The 25,442-nt window shown below is 37.3% G+C and overlaps 1 protein-coding gene across 12 annotated transcripts in view; it reads left to right on the top strand.

Annotated features, from left to right (window-relative positions):
• PLCE1 (phospholipase C epsilon 1) overlaps nt 1-25,442 on the top strand; it is a 154,929-nt gene that overhangs the window by 73,164 nt on the left and 56,323 nt on the right. The window contains exon 1 of one of the 12 annotated variants that reach the window (XM_065067462.1): nt 7,289-7,435. The exons of the other annotated variants lie outside the window; for them this stretch is intronic. Within the exon in view, the coding sequence (XP_064923534.1) occupies nt 7,417-7,435 (19 nt within the window). The 5' untranslated portion in view covers nt 7,289-7,416. Of the gene's footprint in view, nt 1-7,288; nt 7,436-25,442 lie in introns of those variants that run through there. 12 annotated transcript variants of the gene reach the window in all.

The raw sequence follows: 25,442 nt of genomic DNA, 5'->3' as shown, positions 1-25,442 counted from the left end.
CTTGAGAAAGGATTTGTAGGAATATATCATAATCCAGGCAAAGGTCCAAGCATGAAGGTCCTGATGGAAGTTCAAGCAGGCACTGATGTGATGTTCGTTTCTTTCTGAAAGGAGGAAATCATGAACGCCTGGTTTGTGCAGGATAGTGCAGTGCACTTGACCTGTTGCTGACTCATTCAGACCTACACTGGGGTATTCTCCTGGTGCAGGGAAATCCCCTATAGTGGTTGGTTTGAAAGCAATCTAGGCAGCCCCAGATAATAATCCTTCAGAATATGACTCTTTCTTGTGGTAGCACTAGACTAAAGTGGAGGTAGTATGAGCATCATTGCACCATACTTCACTATACAGACGTAGGGATGCCCAAAGGTAGCAATTATATTGATTACTTGAAATAAATAAAAGGAACCACAAACAAATGAAAAAGTGAACACCAATAGGACTGATATAGGTGGAACTAGAATGCATTATGAAAACATAAAATTATATATTTATTTTAATATATTTTCAAAAGTAGTTGCAACATTTTGTGTACATAAATAAAAGAATTCTTGAACTATCTAGTTACTGCTCTGCCATTCAGAAATTTGTCCTATAAATTTTGTGATACCTAAAATCATTGTAAAGAAAAGCTGAAAGAAGTGGTTAATGATCATGAAATAATTATAGTAAAATATTCTTTGTGGTGGATACAGTTCAACAGATCTTTATTTTGTAAAGATGTGCTGCATAAAGGTGCTATTGAAGACTTGCTATATTGCATGTTACTACTTACAGTGTTAGACAATGACAAATACTTTTGCATATTAGAATAAAAGTTTACACATCTGAGGCTCTGAACCAATGGTAAGTGGCATTCCCAGCATCAACTTTAATTACCTCTCTCTCCTTCCTGTGTTCCTAGAAACTGATTTCACTTCAAAAAATCCTGTAAAAGAGGGGAACAATAAGCTATGAACTCACCTTGTCCTAGTGTTGCCACTGAGAGCTTCATTTTGTCAAATCATGTCCTAAGTTAGAGATCTCTAAATTGCCTTAGAGATTTTTATATCTATTATGGATTTCAGTTCCAAATATTTACCTATTACAAAACAAAATACTTTGTGTTTAAAACATGATGTGATTAATATTTTAGTTTTTCATGCCTGTATACATTGTCATGTATTTTAATTAAACATATCATTACCTTTTTGCAGGTATTATGCAAATATATTCTTAAGTGCAAGAGGACTATTTTTATTTTATTCAAAAATATGGATTAAATGGCTAATAGTTTAATTTTGTAAAATATTTGGGAGTTAGGGGGGTTCTATATGCATCTTACTCTAAAATTACCAGTGACAAATGATTTTGAAGGAAAAGGTCTTTTAATAGTGTATATGGAACAAGGTTTAGCTCAAAAGAGTTATCTTGCAAATAAACATAAAATTAAAGGCTTCAGTTTACTGGCTTTTAAAACATTTTTTTAAAAATAAGTATAGTTCTTTCTGTTCCAAATTAGGAAACAGCTTGGTCAAGCCTTCTTTTTAGGGCCAGGAAATATTGTCTATCTCCTTTGTTCTTTTGGAAGTTCTTGTGCTGTCACAGAAATGTGTCCCACTGGAGGAAGTAAAAACTAACAGATGTGTGACTGTACTGAAGGGAAAAGTTGAGTAACACACCTATGCAATTTTTTCAGTGAGGGTGATAGCTCTCTTAAGAATCAGTTTCCATCTGAACCTGAAAGGTATTGTAAAAATAATTATCGTACATTAGCTAATCATGAGTGGTTTATTATGGAGTTCATTTATAGGCTCAATGTAGTCATGTTGTTAGACATGTGACTGTGAACTGTAAAATATTACTTAATGGGCATGTGACTGGGCAGCAGGTATAGAGACGTGTTGCTTCTCCTCATGCCTTCTGGCTTTGTGGGAACCACTTTTCCACATTTTAGTCCCCTTTTTTTTGTTAACTCAGTGGTACTCAGAATTGCACCAAAGTGCTTCACTCACACAAGCTTTTTACTGTCTGGGTTTTTAATTGTGAAAATGTACAAAAGTGTCCCTATTTTTTGTCTAGAACATGATGACTTACTGTCAAACCTTGTCCAAAACAGTTAAAAGAGCCAGCAGAGCATAAACCTCCTCTTCTACCCTCTCATCTAGTCACTTGAAGCCCTCATAGCACATGGAACACAGTGTATGTACCTTTACTATTCAGACTGGGAATAGATGCTTTTTACAGAGGTGAGAGACTCTCAGGGAAAGTACTCGAAACTCTTCCTTTCTCTGACCAATTAAGAAAAATCACAACTGTTTTGTGCACTTGCGTTATCACTAGTTACACCAGCATGAGGAAGAATGAAGTTCTTCTGGTAAGAAAGTCACAAGCTGTTTAGAAAGTCACAGCTCAGACTAATAACTTCAGTCTTGAAAACTGTGAAAAGCTGACGCACTGGGATCACAGAGTGGGTGGACTGCTGAATTCCACACTTCATGATTTCTGAATTGCTCTACTGGGCAGCCCACATACAGATTATATTGCAGTATATCCAGTCTTGTGCCAAAGACATCTGTAACATGATCAAGGTCCATGTCATGTAGATGTGTATCTTCCACCAGATAAAACTATTCCTTAGCTTTGCTACAAGTTAAACTTCAGTACAGACATGAAACTGTGGACACAATTTAGATGGCTTTTAACTTCAAGAGTAATTATTACTGCACTTGGAATGATTTTCAAGACTGTTCTTAAAAAGCTTCAAAAGTAGAAGTGAATTTGTTTATTAAAACCAGTCTGTATCAGCCAGTCTTGAGAAGATCTCAAGGGCTGTTGGATTTGTGTTTGCAGGACCTCTTCTGGATCAGACAACATTCCACTACTTTTCTTTCAAAATGTTTGCAATTCCTGGAGATAAAGTTCAGCACTCTCTTGCATAATCTGTTTAAAGAGGAGCCCATTACTTTAATGGGGAGTGTCATTCATTATTTAAAAGGAAGACTTCTCAAAACCCTTGTGTGTGCTGTAGTTAGGGATTTTATGGAGTATCTGCCCCAGATATAGGGATTCTGCAAACACAGAGTCCCTAATGCTGGGATAGGCTTCTGGTTTTATGTCTCCCTAGCACTATTCACATTGTGAATTCTTTTAGTTCAGTCCTTCAGGAGTTATTTAGTGACCTGAGCTGCAAACCTTACAGTCACAACTAGTCCAGCTCCAGGAAATACTGTTCTAAGGTTTTGTTCAGTAGCTAAGGATGCTCTGAGTCCCCAGGGCTAGGATGGTCTTGCAGGCAGATCAGCTGCCAGTGTGGTAAGTTCCAGAGGAAGCTGGCAAACACGCTTAGACCTCCAAAGCCAGAATTCCCAGTCATGTGGATCTGAGACTGAGAGTCTTTACTCATGTAGGGCTTGCTCTGTAGGAGACTTATCTCTCAGGTCTGGAGCAGCGAGCCTGCAAGCCCTGCTCTCAGATGGCTCACAGGGATGTGAGGCTCCCGACTGAGGAGCTGCGATTCAGGTCCCAGTAGCACAGGGACAGTCTGAGAGTGGACTCCCGGGAAACACAGATGCCTAGAGTTCCCACAGCCGGTCAGTTACATTCACATCCTTGTCAGCATCTTTGTCACTACAGAGAACTTAATTTTCACGTATGAATGCTGAAGACTTTTCAGCTGCACTGTTAGCACCTCCGTATGTGACTCAAAATTTCTGGTTAGTAAGAAGTTATGAGAGTGTCTTTCAATGGGATTTGGATTGAAACCAGATTTCTTCCCGTAGAAAGGAAATCCTGCTTCTCAGCCTGTTCTGTTTCTCACAAATGGATTGTTACAGAAAGTTGTTCATAGTTGTGAATGGGCCAGAGCTTTCACTGGAATCATATTTGAAGACGCAGTCATTGTCACAGTTTATGTGGTGCTGACATTTTTATGCAGAATGTGGAAAAAAAATGGTTTGCTTTTTTTTTTTTTCATCCTAAAGAAGGAACTAGAGTATGTGAAAATGTGTGCTTTGTATTAAGAGTCATTGTTGGAAAGAAACTTTTATACCCTTCCTCCTCTGCCTCTCCCTCCCCCCTCACAAGGATAACTATGGCTTTGTAATCTAAGAAAAACAAAAATGAAGTGAAAAGGTGTCTGAGGATGGAGCAGACTGCAAACATTTTGTGTCGGTATTCTTTTCACTTTTGCATCTTTCAAAGCTATTAAAGCCTGATGCCACTTTCTTAAGTGACAGAAATTAGACTACATCCTTGTTCACTTTTCACCTTCCAGAGACAGCTCACTCAGATCTTGTTAAACAGACAACAATATTTGACAAAGAATAGAAGGAAACTAATTTGTCATAAAATGGAGGCAGACTATATTGACCTTAAGAAAACCTACTTCGTTCATCCCTCAGCAGTCAGAGGTTACCCTTCTTCTGTTATGAGACTTTGCCAGCAGCAAAGATTAGGTAGCAAACACGACCCAAGTGTCTGATTTTTTCCCGCTTCCCTTTCTTATTCCCTTTGCACAAGGCTTATTGTTACAATATTGGGGAAATTCCAGGATCCCTGAAGCTGGGGCAATTTTCTGACAGCTATATGTCAGAGTCGTGGGCAATAATAAGATTTATGTATGCATTTAGAAAGCCTAACATGATTTAGCTAGTCTATGTGTGTTTGGACCCAAAGTTTAAGACCAACTGGAGTAAGGGATAAAGACAAATGAGCTGAGATTAAGACATGAAAATATGAAATGTGTCTCAGGTTGAGAATCTAAGATAAGACGATGGGTAAGGCAATGAACTCTAGGAGAAGAAATCAAATCCAGGAGATAGACAGTAAGTAAATAATGTGGCCTGACGCAAGGGTGTGAATCAGGAAAGCGAGGATTTCATGCTACTTGTTTAGCTCCAGGACGTAGGTCAGGAGGACCAGGAACAAGTGCAGGTCACCTGGTCAGGGGCAGAATTAAGAGTGACATGGCAGGAAGCACAGATCAAGGCTTCCTTTAATCCAATGTGTTTAATTCGTTGTAGGCACCAGGAATTAAGCTCTGCCAGCAGAGCTTGTCTCATCCTTGTAGTCCTCTTTCTGAGTGCAGTAAGGTGAAAAGATGCTTCATGGTGCTGTATGGTGCTGCAAGATGAAAAGACACCTAATTGATCCAGGCAGTAGATTGAAGTTAACTAAGTAATCTAAGTAAAACAAAACAAAACATTTTCATCTGCAAAATCACTCCTTTGGGCAGAAGAGGTATCATACTCATGGTACAGGAAGGGACATGTTTATATAATGTGACCTAGATATTCTAACTAATGTATAGAGCGCTAAGCAATCAAGAAGCAGAACACGGAACTGAGTTTCAGATGGCTTTATATAGATTTTAGTTCCAATAGGATTATGTGGCAGTTTGGTACACTGATGATCCCTTAACTTGTGTAGCTGAGCCTCTACTGACAGCAATATTTTTGTTGGTAGTTTTTTCCACCAGCAGAAAAAAACAAGTTTAAACTCATAGAATGAATCTGACTCTGCTATTAGAGCTTTGCTGTGAGGAAGGGAAGAAGAATGTACTAATGTCTGCAGTTGAGAGATGAGAAGTTTGTGCAAAGTAATGTTAGTTTTAAAATAAAACTTATTTTTTTTATGAAGAGTAATTAGTCTTCAGGAAAAAAAAAAAGGGGTTCAATCTCTAAACTGCTTGTCATTGTTTATTGTCTTAAAAGTCTAAACATTTGTTTGAATGGGCCTTGTAAAAGTAATGTCCATGGGAACTTTTAAAGTGTAGAATGGAACTTTTTTGTTATGTTTATGTTAGCATGTCAATCAGAAGCCAAAAAAAAAAATCTGAGGACTTCAAGATGACTCGAGTCATCTCTAAAGATTCCCTTGAAGTTTTGTTTCTAGGAAACAAATTAGAAGAAAGTCAACTTTTATAGGATAATACTCTTATTTATAACCAGGCTCAATTTTTTTTTTTTATTAAATTCTAAAACGTACTGGACAATTTTCTTCATAGAATCAAAAACATTCTCAATTTTCTCTTTAGATTTTCAAATATTTGCTTTTATTAGTGAGAAATTCTTTACTATGGACCCTGTACTGATCAGAAATGTTTAATCTAATGTACTATTTTGTATTTTTGTAAGGAGGTAGCATAAATAAAATTGATACCATGGTGGTCCTTATATTGTCATATTTAACATGAATTCTTCAGAAATCTTAAGTGTGCCAGTTTTCAGCTGGAAGTTGGAAACAACACTAAATTGTCATTCTTCCAATTACGAAAGAATATGTTAGTATTGTCAATGAAGGAATAATGAATGGTGCGTTGGCCAGATTCCGTGATGGTTCCTCCGGTAGAGGATTTTCAGACAAGACGTATATTCACCGTATAAACAAAGTGACTCTAAGTGTACCACTCACATTCCAGTTCTGCACGGATCGTGCTCTCAGGCTTCCTGGGGAAATGGAGAAAGGCTTCTTGTGGTAGTGTTTTGTTTTTCAGCCTTGTGTACTCAAGCAAATTTCATAACTAACTTTTCACTGATGTAGTCCTGCTGCTTATAATAGTGATGTAAACTGTGAGTAGACAAGGCTAAGGTCTGAATGAAGAAAAGAAGTGATAAAAATGCCAGAACCTGATATTAACAGCTGGTGGGATCAGGGCAGAGTTTTGGTGTCCATGTAGTTCATTAACATAGATGCAGCCTGAAAGGCTGTGCTGTCTAGGTCCCTCTACTTGTAGTGTCTTTACAGTTAATCACAGTTCTGGAAGCCTCGGGAAGGTTTTCTTCTTCTTTGCCTCTCAAAGAAACTTTTTTGAATTGTTGGCTAAGTCATACCCTTTTGTCCCATAAAAACTAATGCTCTTGCCTTTTATTAGGGACTCTAGAGCAGAGTGCAGAATAGCTGTAAAGGTAGGGCATTTGCTAATAAAGAAATCCATGTCGCGGTTTTTGTAATGCTTCAGCTGAAGTTTCCTAAAACAAAACTAACTCGGTTTATTGCTTTTGGCCTTTTTAAACAACACTGATATAAATATAACTTGTACAAAAGCATGGGTCTAGGCTAGCTTATTTCTTAATATATTTAAAGACAAAAATCCAGCAGAATTTAAATCATGCTTGTTTGTAATTCTGCTGTCAAAATAAAATGCTTTTAGTCTTAGCAGGATGTATGCTCATCCTTAATTTCTAAACTTCCTTCCATTCGAATCCTAGTGTTTCAACTTTTATCTGGGGAGGTGGGTAACCTGACCTTTCAGCGAGCCAGCCAAATGCACGTCTTCTTCATGGCTTACACAAGGCATGTCAGTTATGCATTTTGCCACAGTTTGTAGCTTTAAACTGAGCAGCTGTTGCCTGACTGTTAGTTTGGACAAGTGCAGCGAGCAGACTTTCTGGGAGTACCTGCTCTTCTGGCATTTTAGGAGGAATCTAAGATTCCATGGAAGACACGATTGCTGGTAAGATTTGCGTTTCTATGGCTCATAGTACACAGTTCTGATTATCTGTAGGTGGTTTAAACAAAGTGATAGTTTTATTTCCAGAGTTAGAAGTAGATTTGGTAGTAGATTTCTAATCTAATGTTGGATCTATAACGTCTGCATTTAATAACGATGCTTTAAAGATACTTAAAACTATTGCTAGGTGGAAAATGAAGTAGGGATTTAATATAAACAGTAGGAATTTAAAGCCCTCTCTCAGTCTTAAGTCTGTATTTTGTGTTTAAAGTTGTTGGAAATGGAATGGAATATAAATATTTATAAGTAATTTAAGTATACTTTGCAGTTCACATAGCAGCTATTTTGATATGAAATTATGATTTGAGCCTTTGTTTCGTATTCTACAAATATAAGTGATTTACAAAAAATGCTGGACAAAATATGAATGTCAGATATAATAGAAGTTTTTTAAAGTAATAGAACTAGGTAATATTTTTTTCTTCCCTGAAGTTTATGTATTACTGAAATGCTACGAATTAGTAGCATATTTTTGAATATAAATCCACTTCTGTTTTTTTTCTTTAGCAAGCTTTTGTTTTTGAATATTCAGTATACAAGTTCATAACTTGTAACCAGTTTGTGTTTTGTGGATGCTTAAGTAATTTGGTTTTTTTCCCCCTTCTGAATGATGTGAGTGCATAGCAGCATGTAAAAGAAATGTTTTGTTACTGACTGGTCATAAAGAAACATCTGTATTTACATTTTTTTTTTTTGTAAACTGGGACATGTAACTTGAATTAATGTTCATAAAATTTTGCTCTGTGAAAGGAATGTCTTTCATCTGCTAACCCTCCGATTTCCCTAATCTGGCTGTTAGCTAAAGACTCTGACAAACACTCAGCATTCAAAGAGATGGTATCCCATTGCAATAGAAAGATTGTATTGGTTATCAACACCTTTATTTTCACCTCAGAGACTTAGGAAAAAAAAAAAAAAAGCCCTAATACTAAGTCTATCTGTATTAATTGCAAAATCTTGGGGTTTTTAAATCCCTTTATTCAGTCGGTGATAATGAATATATGATACCTAGTTGGATTACAAGAAATGGAAAGAAAATTCTATTAGTTAATTTTAGAAATATTAAAATTATAAATTCAGCTCAGACCCTTCCTTTGATTGCTGATTTGTGATGTTTTAGCTTTGATTTGAGCTAGAATGATGCAGGCTTTTTGTAGAAAATAAGCTGATACAAGAATTTTTGTTACAGCATAATTTGTTTAGTTTTCTTTTAAGGGGCTTCATATTGACGTAGTTTTCTAATGTCTAAGTGCTCACTTTGGAAATAGTTATGCATAAAAATGCATTTCTACACATTTTAATAATTCTGAAGTAAGTAAATTACCAGTGAGATTTATCAAGTGCAAATGGAAAATATTTTGCCTGCAAAAGACTAGGCAACAATAAAAGAACTAGAAATATGATGTAATGCGAAAAGTACCTTTAATTACTCCTAAGGTTTTTGCACAGCAGTTAAACTTTTTATCTTTAATTTCCCATGGACTTGGTACAACAGATTTCATACATGTTTTAAGCTTTCTTTATGAAGTGTTCAGACCTTCTAGAAAGGGGACAGGTCTGATGCTGTTGCGTTAGGTCTCTGCTCTCCCCCCCTCAATGACCGTTTCAGTGTCTCTTTCCTCTGATATTTTGGAGCAAAGCACTTTTTGACTTACCCTTTTTGCCTGCAGCAATATGGTTATCTTCTGAGAACATTTTTCTTTGCAGGAGGAAAAGAAATCTTGATCTGGAAAATCTATAGTTTTGAATGCCTTTCAATATGTTGCTGTTAGGTTTGGAGAAGATTTGATCTGAACTCTTCACCTATCTTTACTTGTTCAGAATTACATTGCAAAGCTCTGCGACGAAATTGAACAAAGATTTCTTTTACCATTTTCCTTATTAATGTGGAGTAGGGACTGAAGTAACATGAATATGTATGACCTTTTCTAAACATTCTTATAAGATTTTTTAAAAATAAATTGCTCCTCTAACAAGTTTCCAGAAGTTTCAGATTTGAATTCAGAAGAATTTGGATTGGAAACACTATTAGTCTTCAGGCCTTGATCCTGAAAATAGCTTTAGGAATAGCTATAGCTGTTAAACTACATGGGTTTTTGTTTTTTTCTTTTGACCATTCTTTGTTCTGTAGAATATTTGTGGGTAATACTATCATTTCCTACTACCTCCAGGTATGGAACTGTAGCCACTGGAACTGTATTGCAAGTTCTGCAAATCTCAGGAGGGCATAATGTGCCAAATGTCCAAGGTTATTTTCATCCTGAGCTGCACGAGGTCATGCTGGAACTTGTAGGTTGAAGACTTGATAGATCTTTTTAGAGATCTTAAAAATTTCACTTTTATTAGTGAATCAATTAAATAAAAATAGTGTTAACAAAATCCATAATAAACCATTATGGCATTAATGATTCAAGCTAAGAAAACAATACAGTAACTAATTTGAACGTTAAAAGATAAAAAATATCTAGTGTGGTCAGATGTGTGTGTCAGTATGTGTGATTTTACAGTATTTGCTGAGAGGAGTTACATCATAGAAATTAGTTCTGGTTTTGTGTCAGTGTAGGCACTTTCTTGACTGAGAAAAGTTAAGGTTTTATGAACTTATTTGTAGTGTCATACATTAAAATACCATGAAATAGTTTTGTTATTATTTAAGGTTAATAGTGTCTTCAATTTGAGAGAGAAAACAAACATTAAAAGTAGAATTTTCTTCTAGGTTTCAGATCTTAGTCATATGCTGTTCTGTAACTGCCATGAAGTGGAAGGGATCAAAAGAAATCATCTAGTTTTTGTCTACCTTGTAGGTAAAGGATTTGTGAATAATAAAACCTGCTAAAAGCTGTCAATAAACCATTCAAGTGTGTGAGTGGAACACAAAAGAGTTGCTGGCTTCAGGTACTGGTTGTCTCAAAGATGGTGGTAGGATTTTGCATGCAAGCTTAGTGTTTGGGAGGAAAAAACTTCAGGAATTTTCTATAACCATTTATAGAGTGAATTGCTTTTAAAAAGATAACAAGAGAAAACTAAAATATATTTTAAATTCCTGTATGCACAAAAAGCCTGAAAACTGTAGTTTTACATTTTGACTTAGAGCAGACTCTTCCAGACTACCACATTCCTGCATATTTAATCTCTTTCTCATATGATTGAAAGTCGAAGAACTGCAAGCACGCTGGGTGTCACAAAACAAAACCGCAATATTTGCATGGTTTGGAAACTCACTACATTTTTTAAAAGGGTAAACAAAATTGCCCTTGTTCTGTTACTTGCTGCCACAATGAATGGGAGTTACAACTGCTTTAACAAACAGTTTAATGATGGTAGAATGTTAGTACTTTAATATTTTTTTTTTCAGTCATAGCTACAATAAAAAAAACAATGGAGTCACAAAAGTAACAGTTTTCTGATCCTATTGGGCAGAAGATTATATCACTTTTTATGTCAGCATGGGAGGACTGGTGAGAAGCAGCCTGCAAAAAAGCATTTGTTGGTCACAGTGCGTCACGAGCTGTCTGTTGGTTAAATACACCATGTTGTGGTAATGTTTGTTGTTTTACTGGGAGGCAAAAATAAATAAGTTGTATGTAAAAGCCAGGGAGTATTCCTCTCAGTATTTTCATTGCTGACTGTCCAACTTTGTGCACTTTCTATGGAGAAAAGTTCAGGAGATAAATTATAACGTTTAGATAAATAATAATTACCACAGTACAGGAGAAAGTATTTTATGTCTGCTGGGAGTGGAACAATAAATGGATCCAAACAGCAAACACCTCACCGTAGGTATTGTGATAGAAGGGTGATTTGACAGATGGGTCTGGTTAAACTCAAGGACTTCTTGTGTCACTTGAAGAAAATGGACACAAGTGGTGTTGGCTGACTTAATAGAGAGGGACTAATTTCAGAAAGAGGTCTTACAGGAAAGGGAAAGCTTGAGATTAAAATACAATAACAAAACCCACAAAATACCCCAACCAACAGCAAAACAACAACAAATGAAAAAAACCCATTAGTGATTGCAGGGACATTGGCACATCAAATTTTAAGACAGGAGGGCAATAAGAGCATGTAGTTTGGGAAAGTAAGACAGCTTATAGAAATGCAAAGCCCAGTGTCAATGGAGATCACTAGCTATAGTCTGACATCCTTTTAAGATGTCATTTACTTAAACCAAATTGTCTTACATTTTAAGCTCTGGAGTTGAAAGGCAGCAGTGCTACTGTACAGCCTTTGGAGGATGCCTTAGAACTATGATCCGTGTGTCCAGCTTTTTCCAGTGTTCAGTGACACTCGCAAAGGTGGCCAACTTATTTCTAGTTTGAGTTTGACTGTCATCAAGGACCAACTGCTTGTTCTTGCTATGCCTTCTTTCTGCTGGGTTAAAGTATTTAAAAACTGACCTATTTTCCCAGTTGGAGGTGCTTACAAATTTACTACAGTGAAGTCTACTCTCAATTCTCACTTTATTTACCTAAAGTTATGCATTTCTGATCTATATCTCTTCCTCTAGGTCTCACTATTCAAGTGTGGAATAATTTTATAGCATTCTTCTGCACACACTGTGGTTTGTCTCTTCTTTAAAAACATTGAAAAAATGTGTTTCTGGCATCTCCTTTTCTGCCACCCCCAACTCCTTAAAAACATTTGGTTTTAGTGTCTCTTCTTATTTTTTCAGAGCCATGGCCTTTAGGAAAGCAGAACTCCATTCCATACACAGGATCTGCATTTCTTACATTGAGAATACTTTCTATTTCCAATGGATCTAAAATGTGTACACTAATGTGACCACTTTTTGCTTCACTGTTAAAGTGATACTTAAAAGTGAGGCAAAATGCTAAACTGCCACATAAAAATAATGGAGTCATCTGGGTGGAAGGGACTGTGCCAGTCATTTAGTCCAGCCCTGTTCATGGAAAAGCTGTTGTGTGTTATGTTTCTAGTTGTTTTGTTTTCTTACTATGTGAAAAATATTGTGGACAAAGTTGGCCCCAATTCCACTTTAAACCTTAACCACAGTACAAGCAGCAGTGGCACCACAAGAAAGGGAAAGAAAGAGAATGGTTAATTTTTACTGTGTCATTTTAAAGAAACAATTAGTTGCATTTGAAACTTCCAGATTAAGGGAGATATCTTAAAATCTGAGGACGTCATCTCAGAAGGTACTAATTTTGAGCTTGTTTTTGGACAGCAAAATCATTAGTTTTGAAAGTTTTCATGTTAGATAAGGGCTGCAAACACTTTTTCTAGTATAATCTGCTAAAGCTAACAACAAAGACAGAATTCATTAAAAGGTCTTGTGACTGTTTAGAAGAGCTTTTATGTAGTAAGTGTATTAATACTGTGAAAACCAAGTGGAATAAATACTTCCATTTTTAAAAGATAACTAGCTGCAACAGTGTAATACATATAGCTATGCTCTGTTTGCTTGAACACAATCTTGTATAACTGTGTCTTTGTTAATTTAGCTTACGCTAATTCCCAGATGAAATGAAGTAAACAGAAACAATTATAGAAAATAATTGCTTGTAGCAGGATTTAGTCTAGCACAACTATAGTAGTTCACTAGTGAGGCTGTAAAAAAGCTTGTATGGATAAATAATTATTTAAAACATTTTTGTTTGAGGTAGGAAGAAGTGATATTGAGGCAAGTCGTAGATGTTGAAATCTCTATTATGACGTTTACATTGATCTAAAATTTTGTGTAGTCTGTTGTTTTACTTCTTTTGGCTTCCAGACATATGTGTGCCTTGTTTGCTGCAGTCTGCTGTATTCCACTGATCCCTTCATGGCGTAAACTCCTGAGTCACTTAACTGATTTCAGTTCTAAGGCTAAATCATACAGGCTCTCCATTCTGTAATTTAAATTCATCTGAAGGAAAGAAAGAAAATCTTCTCAGCTTTGACTTCTTGGCAGTTCTTGTTGTTGTGCTGAGTGATTTTCATTAAGCTACATGATATTTTTGCTGTCTCAGGACTATAGATTCTTTCATGGACTTCACAGCTTTATTAAGCATAACAGTGCTTCCACTGCTTCCACTGAGGTAGATGAATTCTTTAGAACAGCTTTTGAGGCCATCAGTGAATTTCAACAGACAGCTTACTAGTTCACGTGTTTTGTGTCAGCAGGGTTAAATCATTACTATTGAAATAAAATTAATTGAGACAGCTAGTAGAAACAGAGTGGAAACTTCATAAGCCAAGTAGGGCTATATTTAATGGTTGTTTTCCAAAGGCAGGCAGTTTTCATTAAATAGTTCCTTGAATTTAGGCATTCCTGTTCTCTGCAGTACTTGAGTAACTGGACAAGATGGGAACAGACATTCCAAAAGGTCTAAAGTCAAGCAGGTGAGGCAAAAAGCTGGCTTGGCTAAGCAGGGATCTCCTTCTTGAACTATGGCAACAAAGGAAATATATGGTCAGTGGAAGCAAGGTCACACATCATGAGAGGACTACAGAGATGCTGCTTGCCACTGTAGGGAAGAAATTCTTGTGGCCAAAGCTCAATTAAAGTTGAAGATGGCCAGTACTGTGAGGAACAATAAAAAGGGCTTTTTTAAATATGTTAATAACAAACAGCAAGCCAAAAATAACATGGACCCATTACTTGATTAACATGGTCACCTTATAAACAGGGACATAGACAAGCCAAGACATTTAATACTTTCTTTGCCTCAGTCTTTAACACTGAAGATGGGCTCTGGGGCCCCAGAGCTCTGGACTAGAGAACCATGGCTGCAAGAACAATAAACTCCCAATCAATCTGGAAGTTGTACAGGATTTGCTACTCCAGCGAGATCCCTACAGGTCAATGAGGCCTGATGGCATTCATCCAAGGGTACTTAGAGAGCTGGCTGATGATGTCATAGCGAGACCTCTCTCCATGATTTTTCAATGCTCTTGGGAATCTGGAGAGGTCCCAGTTGACTGGAGGCTGCCAAACGTTGTCCCAGTCTTCAAGAAGGGCAGCAAGGATGACCCCAGCAGCTACAGGCCTGTCAGTCTCACTCACAGACTCACTTTGTGCCTGGCAAAATTAAGGAGAAGATTATTCTGGGAGCTATTGAAAAACATCTAAATGACAACAAAGTTATTGGTCCCAGCCAGCACAGGTTCATAAGAGGAAAGTCTTGCTGGACCAACTTAATTTATTTCTGTGACAAGGTTACCCACCTAGTTGACCAAGGCAAGCTGTCAGTGTGATATTTTTGGATTTCAGTAAAGCCTTTGATACTGTTTCTCACAGTATCCTTCTGCACAAGATGTCCAGCACACAGCTGGATAAACACACAATACAGTGGGTGAGCAGTTGGCTGATGGGCTGGGCTCAAAAGGTTCTAGTAAATGGGGTTATGTCGGGCTGGTGACCAGTCACTAGCGGCATTCCGCAGGGATCCATCTCATGGACAGCGCTCTTCAATGTCTTCTTAAATGACTTAGACAGAGGGACCTGAGGGAATGCTAAGGAATTTTGCCAATGACACAAAACTGGGAGGAGCTGTTGACACTCTCAAGGACAGAGAGGTTCTGCAGAGGGACCTGGACAAATTTGGAGAATTGGGTGATCACCCAACAGCATGAAGTTCAACAAGGGCAAGTGCCAGGTTTTGCACCTGGGACAGAGCAACCCTGGCTGTACATACAGACTGGGGGGTGAGATGCTGGAAAGCAGCTCTGTGGAGAGGGATCTGGGGGTTCTGGCTGATGGCAAGTTGAACATGAGCCAACAGTGTCCCTGGCAGCCAAGAGGGCCAACTGTGTCCTGGGTGCATCCAGCACAGCATTGCCAGCCAGGCAAGGGAGGTGATTGTCCTGCTCTGCCCTGCACTTGTGCAGCCTCACCTGGAGCATTGTGTGAAGTTCTGGACGCCACAGGATAAAAAAGATAAAGAGCTACTGGAGAGTGTCCAGAAAGGGGGCTACAAAGTTGGTGAAGGGTTTGGAGAGGAACCTGTATGAGGTGTGGCTAAAGTCACTATGTCTGTTCAACCTGGAGGAGACTGAGAAGAGACCTCATCATGGTTTACAGCTTCCTCACAAGGGGAGGAGAACTGGCAGGTGCTGATCTCTTCTCTCTGGTGACCAATGACAGGACCCAAGGGAATGGCAGGAAGATATGCCAGGGGAGATTTAGGCTGGACCAGGGTGGTGGAACAGGCTTCCCAGGGAGGCAGTCAGGGCCCCAAGCCTGACAGTGTTCACTAAGTGATTGGACAACACCCTCAGACACATGGTGCGACTTTTGAGGTTGTCACATGCAGGGACAGAAGTCGGACTCTATGATCCTTGTGGGTCCCTTCCAACTCAGGATGTTCTATGATTCTATGACTCCTCTTCCCGCTCTGTCCTAAAGGGTCTCTTGTCACATGTAATGAGACTTCAGGGTGAGACCAAAGCAAGGAAGGTAGTGCTTGTTACAAAATATATTTCTGAGGATCTTAAAGCTGAAAAGCAATTTGCTTTTGTGGTAATTGTTAAAAATTGTGCAGCCAAGGAGGACCCTGCAGCATATCATTAACTCAATGCAGGGATTGCTGATGTGGAAGATCAGTGCCCTCAGGATAGAAAGGAACACTTCAAGACTGGGGCTCTGAAACATTGAAAATATCTGTTGTTTCAGTTTTGCTGTTATTTACATAATGAATGCTATATTTTACTGCAACTACAGTTTGTATGGTCTTTTGAATTTAAAAACTGCCTAACAAAAGAGTAAAATATGAAAAATCGAGATAATGAACTTTAAGGGGTACCCAACTTTATATACATGTTATTTTTAACTTCCTTGTTTTCCATAGGTGTATGTGTATTCTCAAAATACATTTTTGTTTAACTTCCGTTCTCATTGATTCATAACAGTTGTTTTATTCTTAAAACTGAAAAATTACTTAATTTCTATTTTGTGTAAATGAAAAAAAAATCCAAATAAATTTAATTTATCAAAACCTTGATCAAAATACTAAAATATTGGAATCTGATCTGAGATTCTTGTGCTCTGTTTAGCTACTGGATATTTCTCCTTTGAGGGATTAACTCAAAGCTGTATGTGTTTTGATTTTGTTCCGTCAGCGCACAGAAACCCCTGCTTTGATTTTCGACATGCTTTGTATCAGTTTTTGTGGGTTAGGCTAAAGCTTGGGATCTGCTTTCACTCAGGCAGTTACTTGTTCATTTTGCAGTGAGAATTGTACAGTACTTTTTCTAGAACACTCTTCCAAAGTCAATTCATAAATCTTCCATTTTGACCATTTTTTTCTTATGTGCTGGAATTTATCTGGCAGTTTCTATATACGTTTATTTATCATTTGAACTTAACCTTCTGTGTGCTGTGCCGTGTTTGTATCCAGTATTTTAAAAGTATTTGAATACAGATCCTGCAGGGAGAATCCTCCTGCTGGTGTGTTGCTCAAGTCAAGCTTCTGATAGACCAGGATCACTTGGACAACCTTTAGCAGAAAGATTTATGAAATGAATATGAAAGTGGAATATTTCTGAAAACACATCCAGAAGATTGGCAGAAGAGGGGATTAATTAGATGAGATTTTGTTGTAGGAAAGTAACAAATAACCTGAGAATAGTTCAATGGCAAGTGTGGTGGTGTCATATTAACCTCTTTACAGCCTTTCCACGTATCTTTTACACTGTGATAGAAAGGTGTAGATTTACAAGTTAGCTGTTACTTCCCTTAATTCCTTCACCCAGCCTTCATGATGATAGTTGCCTCTGAAGCAATAGAGTCTTGTGTCTGCACTTGCACAGTGTGGGCTGCAGCATGCCACAGCAAGACAAATGGCATGTTGGTATCGAACAGCTTTTGAAATCTAATTTTCAGCCAGCCAATAGGACACTCACTGTGTGCCTACCCAACTTATAATTAAACGTTCTTCTGGCAAGGATTCTGAAACCAGGATATAGTTCAATGAACTATAGCAATAAGTGAAGGTCCCCTAAAGAGTAGGGCCCAGGGTGCTTATTGCCAGCTGTGCAGACTGGAAGCAATAAGGCTGATTTCTGACTAAACCTGTAGATGGTGAATCTTTTCAGACTTTTGGCAATACACACTGCTGATTCATCTCTTCTTAAGGTCTATGAACATGTCTATGTTCAGCCAAGCCTTGCATAACACTAGGTGCCCTTTGTGGCTGAGGTATCCATTTGCTACCATCTTAGCCTCAGGGTTGTGTGTTAGGACACTGCATAAAAAATGTTTGCTGTCTGGGGTTAACCCACAATATCACACCAATTCTTACACAGATGTTCTGGAGGCATTGCTGGTCATCCTGTGTGTGCATGAGGATGCAGTCCCAGCTCTTTGCCCGTTGCCCCAAAATGGAAAGCAATTAGGAAACCAGCACCAAATTTGATAAACTTTGTTCTGAGATCTGCTATTATTTTTGTAGAGTCAAAACTACTGTTAAAATGGTACTATTTGCATTTTTTTTCCTGGTGAGTATACAGCCAGAAGCAAAATGAATGGATCCGTTTATTATGGACAGGTCTGTGATTGTTTCTATCAGCTGTCGCCAGTACCAGCCAAACTGCACAGAGAGCAGGAAATGGTTAGTTAAATGTGTTGACAGTATATGGTAATTCAGAGACAAGCAGCCAAGTTCTTCTTTTGTACCCTGCAAAATATTTCCATGAATGACTCAGGCTAGTGGAGTGGTAAAAGCCCTGGGATACACTGCCAGAAATCTGAGCAGCAGCGTAGATGTAATGACCCGGGGCAGTGTGTAGCTGTAAACTGGGGATGATGGGAGGCCGGCATGGCAGTCTCAGGTGTGATGAAATCATGGTGATACTTTAAATTCCTTCCATATATTATGTTAGTGCTCATGTGTATAGTTTACAACCAGGATCTTCTGAATCCAACCACAAACAGAGTTTACATGGGTTTTCAAGTTCATACTTATGGGTAAGAACTTCTAAAAGTGTAAGAGTTGCTATGTGATTGTTAATTTAAAGTTCATGTTAACAAATTCTTCATGTTGATCTTTAACTCAGTTTTAAATCTGAATGAATGTTTCTCTGTGCATAGGTTTTGCCCTGTAAGTGTGTTTATACACAACTTTTGTGGTTAAAAAAAAATAAATATAGTTCCCATGCCTATACTTCTCAACTATCCTTATACGAATGTAATTTGTTTAGTCAACTTTAATCTGTTTGAAATCAGAAAATATATAGGCAGGTTGTATCTCTAACTATACAGTAGTTTCCATTTTTTTTCCTGGGATTTCATTTTACTGATGCTGTGATTGCAATAGATAAAGGGCAAACAGTTCAGAGTCTGGTTTTCAAAACTGAACTGTTTGCCATTTCCTACAGCAAGAAGTGATTTTAGGAGTAAGTGTTTGTTGTTACTAGAACTCTATATATTCCTGTTTGCTGAATTCTACTATGCTGGTCAGTTCATGAGTCAGGATTTTGTGGTATGTAACTGTTATTTAATTCAATAATAACTTAGTATGATTGCTGCCTTTAAAAAAAATCCTCTCTAGAGGTTTCAACACTCTATTCAACAAAAAAAACTCAGCCTCAACAGAAATATCTGTGTGTTATAGATTCATAGTGATCTATCTCTAGCAAAATTCTGTTCTAGAGGAGATCTCTACCTTTTTTTTTTCTTTGTACTGTAGAAATTATTGTTCTTTTCACCTGGCCCATTGTGATGACGTGCTGCTGCTCCACCAGAGAAGATCACCTTCTCCAATGTCCCTCTATTACCATGATCAAATTAAACTCAAAGCAGGTATTCTCATACTAGCTCTGAAGTTTACTGTTTCTGTTCCAAACCTGAAAACAATCTTGTGCACCCAGAGTGTATCTGTAATATTATTTGGTCTAATAAAAGTTTATTTTCCATATAGCCCTTGACCATATTAATCATCTTTGCATCAAGTTGTCATCTGGGAATCTTCCTTTGCCCACAGTATTATCTTCTGCTTACTGATACTCAGGTCATACTGGACTCCAGTTTTATTTAGTGCAAGTACCCTGTGGCTTTAGAGCTCCCCTGCTATTAATAATAATTTATAATCCATACTGATACACAGTTTTAATAGGTAACTCATTTTGCTAGATTTAGGGATATGGAGAGAGCATGTGCGTCTTCTGATTCTTTGATTACTTGACTCATAAGTTAATTTGAAGAAAAAATGGGATCTATTAATTTCACTGGTTTCTACAGTAAAATGAAACTTGAACTTGATCCTGTTGTGTGGCAAGCTTCCCACTGAGGCCCTTTGATAGTGGAGTGAGTTGTTTGCAGTCAAAATCGATAACAATGAATTCATGTTCATTAAAAGAGAGATGGAGGTGGTTTTAATTATACAGAAGAGGAACAGGAAATTAACAAAAGCGTGTTGGTTTGGTTATTGTGATACTAAGATATGTTGTATCCATGGGACAGCAAAACTATGCTAACCCAGTTAAGCTGATCTGTATCTGAACCTGGTGTTCAATTAAACAGCCATATGTTACATACTTATATTATGTATGAGGGAGTTTTTATTGTACTCTTCCTATTCTTTGAAAAGAACACTTCTCTGTTATATGTGTGTATTTTATATATTGACAGTTGTTCACCTGTGACTCTCTTTTGATTTTTTTTCCCATGGTCTGCTTTTAATATCAGCAGTGTAATTACTGTGTAATTTCAGTCCCAGTAGCATAACTTCATGGAAGCAGTCTGTTGTCAGAAAAACAACTGAGTTATAAGATGTTACCATAGGTTGAATAATTACTTTTACAGCTGTTGAAATCTGGTTTGTGCTTTAGCACCCAGTTTGTCATAGTCACAGGATCTTCCCCCAGTAGCCTTCCAGAGAGTGAGCACTTCTTTAGTGATTGCAGTTTTTACTTTACTGCTTTCAAACTGGTGGTTTTTGAATGTATAGAGAGAATACTTCTCTCTTTTTTTTTTTTTCTTCTCAAAGTGTAAAAAGAAAAGCAACCTAGAAGTAAAATGAATGCACAAATTCAGTTAACTCATTTGTCTATTCATCAAACTTTGTTGAAAGTTAATTTCCATGGTTTTGGCACATGTACTCTTTTGAGACTGTGCTTATTTAAAAAATATGGTGGCTTTTCCCTGGGTGTACTCCCATGTGCATCGCACATTCCTAGAAGTATCAGATGTAAGAGACGTTGTGTTTGAGTTGGGATGAAAGTAATTCTCTACCACAGTCCTTACTTGGTCACAATTCACATGGAAAGCAATGTGATTTTATCAAAGTACAAATTGCATGGTTGGCAACTGTAATTTTATGCAGCATTAACACTTTTGACATTGTTGTGATTACAGTTGGGGCTGTATTTATTTTCCTTCTGTCTTCAGCTGAATTTTTGCTGAGAGAAAATTGAGGGCAGCAGCCCAGCATTTGTATCATATTGTGTATTAATAAATTATATGTCCACAATGAAATAAAATTTAATAAATACTCACATTTTAATTTTAGCTTTACAAGAAATATGTACAGTGTACAGATAGTGTACAGATAGTTTTGATTTTATGATTATGACTTATCACATAACTACTCTATTTAATAGAACATACAAATGTCGAAAAATTCTATGAATTATTGCAGGTAATTAACACTAATGTTCTAGCAGTGTTTTTCATGGTTTTATTTATAAAAGTTTCTTTGCGTTTGTCTTTAAAGTGAACTCCGTGTTCTTCATATTAAAAAAATACTGAGTCAACTTCTTGCTAGTGCAGCAGCACAAACGTAATATGGTTCAATAGGGAAAAACACCAGAACAGTTTTTCAAGACTGTCTTTTAATATTTTTTGTATAGATACACAAAAATGCATGCACATTTTTTACATGTTTACATACCTGAAGTTTATTTTTTCAGAATGGACTTTTTAGAACCTACATATATATATATGTGTGTATATATATACAAGATGTATGGAAATTCTAAATTTTATAGTCATAAAGGCTAAGTTAATTTGAAGTTAATCTGTTGATAGGAGAACTCCTTACTAAACTTTACAGAAAGTTTTTTTAAAAATAAAAATTAGTAATTCTTGAAAATGGTTTTTAAAGTTTGTGACGAGCTTAGGCTGAGTAATATGCTGAAACAGGCATTCTGTATTTTTCTCCCATTCTTCAGTAGATTAGCCTTTTGTTAGAGAAGATGAGACCTTTTTGCTTCCATGTGCATCAGCAATGATTAAGTAAACCCAAGTCCTGTTTTTTTTAAAGCTAGACAGAGGTTATCTTGTTTTGATTAATAAAAGCCATGCTTGCTATTTAGAAGATTATCTGCTTCAGCTGTTTATCAGAAGGATAAGTAAAGCTATTAATTCCAGCTTCAGACAACTTGCAAATGAGTAGTTAGGGTCCTCATTTTCTTCTGCTAGATTTAGCATTAACTTGATGTGGTAGAGCACAAAGAATAATACCATTTACTCCAGAAGCAGCTGATTTAATGAGGATTGTATCCTTGACTCTAACAAAGCCTACTGTGATTTTGGCCTGAAAGCAATTCCATTCTGCAAGTTAATCTAAGGACCTGGTCTTTGAAGCACAGAAAGATAGGATCTACTTCCTGAAGAACATAAGATGACAACACAAAGCTAGAGGACTTGTGGATGAGACTAGTTAGGGAGTTTTATAGCATGAATGGGGAAGTGCAGATCAGTTCCTGCCATGAAAAATGAGACATGAAAAAGAGACAAAAAAAAAAAAAGTCCAGAAAAACATAATTGTTTAGTACAGGCAAATAAAAAGAGAGAAAGAAAAAGAAGCAGACTTGTACACAGTGTAAATCATGAAGGGTGGTGAAGCTGAAAATGAGGATCCTGGATTTTCTGTGATAAAAACCAGAAGACTGGAATAAGGAAGGATAAAAAATAAGAATCTGGAGAGGTGAAATCTTGTCAACAAGCAAGAATCGCAAAGATGTGAATTATGGATGAAAGAAATATTTATAGGTCAACAGAAATAAGTAATATTTCCACTTCTTCAGTATTTATATCCATACGTTAGCCATGAGCTGTGAATCTTTATTATTCTATTTGGCCTGTGCACCTTGCCTTGGACATCACCTGCACTCTTGCTGCAGCAGCTTGTTTGTGGTCTCTTACGTTAAAGATGCAGCACTTGTTTAATTCTTCCAGTTTAATGGAAAGTTGAGAAGTGCTGGTTTAAAATTCATTTTATTGAATCAGGAAAAGTTATATTTATTTTCTATCTTCTTTCAAATTCAGCAATACCAGTGACTGATCTTGTTTAGCCTGTAACTTGAATCATCTTGCCTTAGCTTCCACAAAAATATTTTATTTTTAATAGGTTCATTTTTCTATTAGAATGAATCTTTCTTGTGAAGCCTTCGTTACAGAAGATAATGATTTCATTAAAGGCTTTCAAAATCTCTGCATTAGCTTTCTTCTGGACTTGATCAGAAGTCAGTCAGTCTAGTGAAATAAAATTCAAATGAGATTGCTAGTGGTTACAGGCAGTCTGGAAATACACTGTGGAGCCACCTTCCTATCTCTGGTCACTTTAGTGTGTTGAGCCTTGTTCTTAGATATGAGAGGCTGTAAAAAGTGGAACCTGAAGGCTGATCATACTCGGGCAAAGCAGTGTGCAATAGGATCACAAACAGTGCTCTAGCCTATTGCAAATTCAGTGTCAACCTTTGCCAGTTTTTGAGGTCTTTGAGCAAAGCTGAATTTCTTAGACAATGTGGACTGTAGATCTGTTGGAAGTGTGAATGTGGGCTGGCTTTGTAGTTGATACTCTAATGGAGAAAGTGTATTACTGAGAACACACCGCTGAGTCTCAACAGCAAGTTTCAACATCAGGGAACAGCTCATCTTCACTTGCATGTTACTTCTCTTCAATCAGTCGCTACTTGACTGGGCAATCCTTATAGAGTTACACCTTCCTTTCCTTCTATGTTGACAGATACAAGGTGTATATAACGAGTTACCAAGTAAACTGAATTTGCAAAGCACCAGTATTTCTGTGGCATGGTGTTGTCCCTGCTACTTGCTGTCTTGTCTCCCTGTGATCACCCACAGCTGAGCCATGATCTGTGTTGTTTGGTCCAACTGTCCTTTCCTGGCCTGCGTCCTCTCCAGGGCTCAAATGCTACTAACAGCCACAGCTTGTTAGCAGTTGGGCTGTGTTAGTTGTCTTCTGGGAGAGCATCTTCTGGTGCAGTTTCATCTGAAAAGGATCCACTTTGTGTGCTCCAAGACTTGAAAGGTATCTGGGAGATTCTCTTCAAAAGTGCAATTCTGATCTAAAATAAATTGACAATGTAGACACAATGTGTGTACCCGCAGTTTCAGCAGTGAGGCACAGGAGAGGTGGTACAGGCTGTATTTTGCCTGCTCCTGCCCTCTCCTGCCTGGCAGGGCAGCTCATATTTCCGAGGAAAGTCCTTGGGTGAGAAGAGCTGTTATGCTTTCCATATCCTTCACATTCTGAGATAAAACGGGTTGGGACAGTGACAGTTTGGAAAACTGAATTGGAGTCTCGTGTAGAATCAAAGCAAACATGACTGAAAGGAATCCCAGAAGCTCACTGCACTTGATCTGCTGCCCAAAACAAGATTGGCATGTCAACATGGTGTTCTTAACTGTCTTTTTTCCCCCCGATCTTTTTTACAGGAGTTTTGGTGACACAGATTTCTTGATACCTGCAGATATTGTATAGCACTATCCTTGAGTTTATAGCTTTTCTCCACTATGAAACCAGGATATATTTTGTTGCAAATTAAGTCTATTACGTTTTTCCTTGCTAGTGTAAATACAGAAACATTTACTCCTTTACTCTTTCAGAAGCCTCTTGGGTATTTGGAAATTTCTTGACAGGTTCTGTTAGCCCAAAGGCTTTATTAAGTGCTGCTATAATTTATTTTTTTGGCTTTTAGGAGAATATATAAAGAAAAAGCAACTTTCTGTGTAACTTCCTGCTGATTGATGATATGGTTTGCATAAAATGAATATATCAAGGGAAACTTCATGCAGTGTGTTTTGTGTTTGTATAAGAGGGTGAATTGTAATCAGTCATTCTGATCTTGGGTTTCTTTTCGAGAACAGAAAGCATATTTACCCCCTCCATGAAATGAAAGCGTATTGGTACTAAAAAAAAAAAAGTGAAGTAAAAGCTAGATGTGGAGCATACCTCCATTATGCTGGCAAAAAATCTCTGAAGTTATTTTGTGAAGCAATGCAAAAATTATGAAATTTTCCTGTGAAGGAAGAAGAGTACAGAATATACTATTATGATTGCTTATACATTTAAGTAATTCTTGAAAAATTATTGTTCAGAGAACCCATTCTAAACCTATCTAGTTGGAAGACTAATACTCGCTGTTTTGGAATCATTATGTTGATGTTTCAGGCTTCCCACACGGTCTTACAAAGCTTGGCGTCTTCCTTCTTAGGAAAAGTTTTATTTTGCAAGGGACATCACTGCCAGGATATTATAAAACCACCATGAATCTCTTGTAATAACAGATAAAACATGCATACTCCCCAATATATGCATTTTCCCAAAGGAATGAAAAATGTTTTGTAACTTTAGACATTTAGTTTCACGATGCAGTGATCTCAGATCGATTATATCCTATATCAAGAGGAATATGAAGAAAAATGCTGACCCGTGTGGGTTTTATGTGATCGTTATACATTATTTCTTGTGGCAGCAGAGTCCTGGTGCCCTAGTTAAGGCCTCAAACCCCTTTGTACTGCAGACTCTAATATGGAGGCAGAACAGAGCCAGACCCTATGAGATGATCCTTATATTTGAAGTTTTGACAAGACTGCAGGTGACCAAAGCAGGCATGTGGAGAAGTCAGGAAGCAAGCGTGTTTTGGCAGGCAGCTTAACAATCTCAGAAGCCCCAATACAGCTATCTAGCTAATACCAGATATAGACATACACAGAAAGACCCCAACTAAAAGAATGAATTAGGTCGTTTAAATATAAAGTAGTTAG

Source organism: Columba livia, chromosome 6, assembly GCF_036013475.1.
Source record: "Columba livia isolate bColLiv1 breed racing homer chromosome 6, bColLiv1.pat.W.v2, whole genome shotgun sequence".
Lineage (NCBI taxonomy): Eukaryota > Metazoa > Chordata > Aves > Columbiformes > Columbidae > Columba > Columba livia.
The sequence above is the reverse complement of the archived record's forward strand: the minus strand, read 5'-3'. Positions and strand labels throughout refer to the sequence as shown.